The sequence below is a fragment of the Morone saxatilis genome, unplaced genomic scaffold, assembly GCF_004916995.1.
Source record: "Morone saxatilis isolate NCDOM2014 unplaced genomic scaffold, NCSU_SB_2.0 Contig0, whole genome shotgun sequence".
NCBI classification, from domain to species: domain Eukaryota; kingdom Metazoa; phylum Chordata; class Actinopteri; family Moronidae; genus Morone; species Morone saxatilis.
In genome coordinates this window covers 12988265-12993296 of record NW_023339650.1, presented here as the reverse complement: position 1 = coordinate 12993296, position 5032 = coordinate 12988265, and the positions used below count along the sequence as shown (strand labels likewise).

The following is a 5032-nucleotide window of genomic DNA, read 5'->3' as shown; positions in this document are numbered from 1 at the left end:
GTGTTTGCACAAAATGAAAATAAAGTACTGATTCAAAGTATGTTTTAACACACACACTGAAATCAATTGTGTTTGACTGAGATAGAGACACAGACGCCATATAAATAATCTGAGATTATTTATGGGTGGTGGGCTGCAGGATGTTGGTGGGTTGGGAACAGGATAGGGTGGGGCAGTGAAGTGAGAAGGGTGGGAGAACAGGAACAGAGGGGTGCTGGGCAGCTTGGGACAAAGCAAATCCAGGAATTATATTCCCTCTACTGTACAGTGAAGCATGGGGTTGGTGTTGTGTAGGGGTGGATTTGGACTCACTATCAGACTAGGCTTTGTGAAGGACAAGAGATGAATGAAGATTATAAATTAAGAATGGTTTTGCAGTATCCTGGTATGAGTTTCCAAATTTGCTAATGCAATAGATGATCTTGTGAAAGCTGTGATTTGGACCAGGTGGTTTACATGAGTGAAAATTAATATTGTTGGAGCCTAGTCTGAGATCAGTCAAGTGTGTTTAGAGGGAGCAGCTGGTTACATGTGTTTTCTGTAAGGTTTGGCTGTTCAGGGTAAAGCATCAGGACAGGGGACTTGCATGTGAACTGACTCTCTGACCGTCTTTCTCCTCCTTGATCTCCTCTTGGAAGGCATTATAAAAAAAAAACAGGACAGAAAACAGGTCTTTCTAGCTTAGACAGATATCGGCTTTTGAACCTAAAGTCAAGCAAAATGTCAACATCAATTTCCAAAGAGCTGCCAGACATGCTGATATCTTACGAGAGGATAAAGGCAGCAACATCAAGAGAGAGCAACTAAATATTAAAATTGTGTTTTTTATAAATCTGAAAAAATAATTGATAATACACACAAATTCCAATGGAGAATGCAGAAATGGAGAGATATGGAATTTCAGTGTTTTGCTTTACACATTTACTCAGCAATGGCAAGAAATCCTCAATCAAATAAGCTACAAGTCTTTTGCATGTGAAAAAGATTCTGCCTATGAAATGAGCCAAAGCTCGGAATGGTTTCTGAGCGCTAACCCATTGGAAATGGATGTTTCAGAAAGCAGAATAATCAAAACAAATGGAAACCTTTGGGGGCCTGAGCATATGGAATGATTCCGGAGAAGGGGAGTCTTTTTCTCTGTGACTGGTCTAAAATAAAGGAGAAGCATCATGTAAATAGGATAACATAAAGTATTGTTTCACAATAAGAGACAGTGTGACAGTTGCAATATACATAGCAACTCAGGAGGAGAGGAAATGCGCCTGCATGAAAAAGGAGCAAGGTTCCCTCTGAAGCTGATGTTTTTTTTGTGGGTTAATATGGGAGGTAATGCATGCTGGGGGAAAGGCCAAGCAATCCAAAAATATACAGAGTTTGGATCAGGTGTTGTTTAGTACAGAGCACAGGTGACGGGATTGTGACATAGAACACAGCTGGACGAAGGGTTTACAGGAGGAAGGAAAAACGCATAACAGACAAGACAACTCTTGTCAACTAGCCAGCCAGGCAGTGTAACAGGTTGCACTGTCTGTGGTCATACAGAGACAACAAGGACAAAGAGAAAGTGAAGGATGACTGGATACAAGTGGAGCAAAGAACCTTAAAGCACCATAGAGCAACCATAAACAGAGGAGGTTCATGCCTTGATGACAGACAGACATTTCAAACCGCTTGTACTTGCCAGTCATTGGTTTCTGTTGAGCTGTTGACTTGTGTTAGGGTTAACATTCATTGTATTTTTTAACTCTACTGAATCCTTTCTATATGTAAATACAGAATTTACATTTCTAACATAAGTATCCCTTACAGTGGCTATGCTGTGATGTTTGTATAGATGCTACACAGTGCACACTACAACAGTATATTCACTATATATTTACAATACTAACACATGATTCTTACCATTTCTCTGGCATTTCTACACAAAGACATATCTGGGTCTAGTTTCTCCAGAACAAAGTAGTTCCTCTCTTTCAGTTCATTCCTCAAAGTACTGCCCTTGACCATGTATACATGTGCCATGTAAGGAATGTTCCACACGCCCCTAGAAATAAGAAGACATGAACAAGAGAAAGTAGGTGAACATGACTATAAGTGTGTTGTAGGAGCTGTTGGAGAATGTATTGGTGATCTTTATGGTGCAAAAAAAGTGTCAAGTGTCAAACGTGGTAGAAGATTCTGAATCTTTTTTTATCTGTTAAGTAACAGTCAGCCCCAACCCTGTCTGCCCACGCACCCTGACCAACCACTAGGAGTTGCTAATGCAGCGACAAGGACTTAATCCCTCACTGTCTTCCACCCCACGGGTCCACGGGTGATTTTAGTGTGGTGGGTGAATGTTTGCTCCATTTGTGCCATCTGGTTGCTATTTCAACTTATTTTTAAACACATAAAAAAGGGAGTCAGTCAGAGAAAAGAAGTGAATTTGAATACCGTTTTTTCACGACTCGGTCAGCTCAGCACTAAATCACTGCTCATGTTGATTGTTGCTTTAATGTTCATGTGTGTATTCTAGGATGTAGCTCATAATAAAGGCATTTTATGGGTCTGGTTGTTTATGGCTAAACATGGATGAGAACTGTTTTAGCACAATGGGAAAAGATTTTAGTCGTGGACTAGAGTTCCAACACTGGCATGTGTGAACCATAAAAGTGCAAGGCCGCTGCTGTTTGTACCCTTGATGCACTTGTGACTTACACACGTTTTTTCTGCACAATGTCGACATAATCTTCAGAGCGAGCATAATAACCATCCAGGCTCAAGGCTCCCCAGAAGTTGGACCACAGCTTGCTATGACGAGTGACAAGGGGACCAATTATTTTCCTGTAGGGAAGCAAGAGGCAGAATGGAGAGATGGTAATTCTGTCAAAGCAGATAAAACTCAGTGACATCTCACAGACAGCCAACCACCTAATGCACTGGGTCTCTAAGTTGTAAAACCAGCATGCTGCATCAAGGAGATCAACCTCTCACTAGATAGATATGATCACTGCCAAATCACTAACAGATCGTTGAAGTGTGTAATACAAACCAGACCTGTAAATCATACTGAACTGGGTTCAGATAAGTGTAACGGCTTGCTGCAATAGTCTGTTTATATAAACCCTGAATCTGGTCTATTCCTTAGAATTTTCATAAAATAGAGTAACAGGATTTTTTCCACTGCTGCTCTTTTAGTCTTACAAAACCAAACCACAATGAAAGGGATTTTTTCTATTATATGAAATAAATAGGGCAGACTGGTAGATATTGATGCACTACAGTACTGTATACTAATGCAAAATTTTCTTATATAAGATAGATTGACATTTTCCTCCCGCAACCGGAGTGCCAGCAGAAAATTTCTCATGCTGTCTTTAAATATCCCAGAAGAGGCTTTTACTTTGCATGCCTCCAGCAGGTCACAATACCATGCCACTGCCACAATGACATCTAGTTTACGGGAAGGTTTCTTCGAATTCATGAGCTGCAGAAGGGAAAAGGGTTTGCATGTTTGTTTTTTGTATAATGCAAAGTGGCATTTCGGGGTTAGTGCAATTGACTCTTTCACTGTTTCCATGTGGCCAGGCAAAAACAGGAAGCCAGAGCGGCTTATTTTTAAACTTTCATTCAGTCAGCTATAATGTTCCTGTGGTTTTGCCACTTGAGGGGTAAATTAAATGGTTCAACAACTACCAGGGATACTCACTGAACGGGTTCCACTTTGGCTTTTATTCCAGTTACCATATGATTACCTGTTCTGCTCAATGAGGAGCTTCAGTGTCTGTCTGTTGGTGAGCATCACATCTGAATCAATGCTGAAGTAGTAGGCACATGTGGTATCCTTACGGCAAAGATCCCTAATGAAATAAAAAATACAGGCATGGCAGAGAAAGTAGTGATTATTCAATTCAGAGCTGATTACAGTCAAATACTTGGAAGTAATCATGGAGAGTCAGGCTCTCACTGACTATCTTTAAGCTTCCAGTGGATAATCTTAGGAAGATTAGAGACTCCTAATAAACCTTAGACTTCTTTATTATAGGGCTGTTCTGACCAATGCTTTTAGTGTGCTGTGCTTTTGATAGGATCTCTGTGATGAGGCGTCACAGATTGAATTATCACCGTGACAACAGACTTACTAAACACTGAGCAATGAGAGAGATGGCCCATATAGGATGAATCAGTGCAATATATCACATGCACAATTCTGAATGTTTTGAATCAAGAAGGGACACATTATCAGTAATCTGAAAAGCTAACTACTGAGTTGACAATATTTCAGCTACATTACGTACTGTTTACATTTACTTTTAGTTTGAAAAGAACACCTGGGGGGCAGGAAGCATTAACATAGTTCTGCAACATAAGAAGACTGTTTGATGATAAAATAGAAATCATGCAAGTATAATTTAGAGGTTTTTAAAGTAACAGGCAAGTTTTCCTTTAGGCTATGATTAATCAGGGGCCCGGGCCAAAAACACCATCATCTGGTTTCATCGATTTTGTTCTTTAAACCACAGTTTCTGAGAGATGAAGCACACATACATGCCCATGTTCCTGGCCTCTCCTTGGCTCAAATTTTCTTCTGGTCCCACAACCTTGAAACTGTTGAACACATTCCTGTTCTCTTCCCAGAACTTCTGGATGTGCTTCTCGTGGTAAACCTCCTGAGCAGGGAGCCAATATTAATGGATTAGAAGCTACATGTATGGAGCCATGCATGGTAAAGATCTACTGTGAAACAAAACGTAAGAGCAGCTGTGTACACTCACATTGTTGTGGACAAAAACTTTGAGTTTATCCTTTGGATAATCCAAGGTCAGCAGCCGCTGGAAGAATTCAGGAAGAAATGGAGTGGGCTGCTCAATGAATACGCCAACCAACACATTTGGATACTCCTGTTTAGATTAGAGGAGAGACAAATTACTAGTATTTCAAACAAAACGGCCTAGTTACGGAACAGTGTTTAACATTAATCATTCATGAGTTTGACATTTCATGTCAGATATAAACAGCGAAGCTGTTACAGACTTTTCACTTTAATGTTACT

The 5032-nt window shown here is 40.2% G+C and overlaps 1 protein-coding gene across 1 annotated transcript in view; it reads right to left on the bottom strand.

The window, feature by feature from the left end:
* Positions 1-5032, bottom strand: part of plod2 (procollagen-lysine, 2-oxoglutarate 5-dioxygenase 2) — a 29797-nt gene that overhangs the window by 3979 nt on the left and 20786 nt on the right. Inside the window, exons 9-14 of the mRNA XM_035651804.1 lie at positions 4755-4880; positions 4528-4649; positions 3735-3839; positions 2698-2823; positions 1903-2044; positions 1086-1148 (exon numbers count right to left, since the gene is read on the bottom strand). Of these exons, the coding sequence (XP_035507697.1) occupies positions 1086-1148; positions 1903-2044; positions 2698-2823; positions 3735-3839; positions 4528-4649; positions 4755-4880 (684 nt within the window). The remainder of the gene's footprint in view (positions 1-1085; positions 1149-1902; positions 2045-2697; positions 2824-3734; positions 3840-4527; positions 4650-4754; positions 4881-5032) is intronic.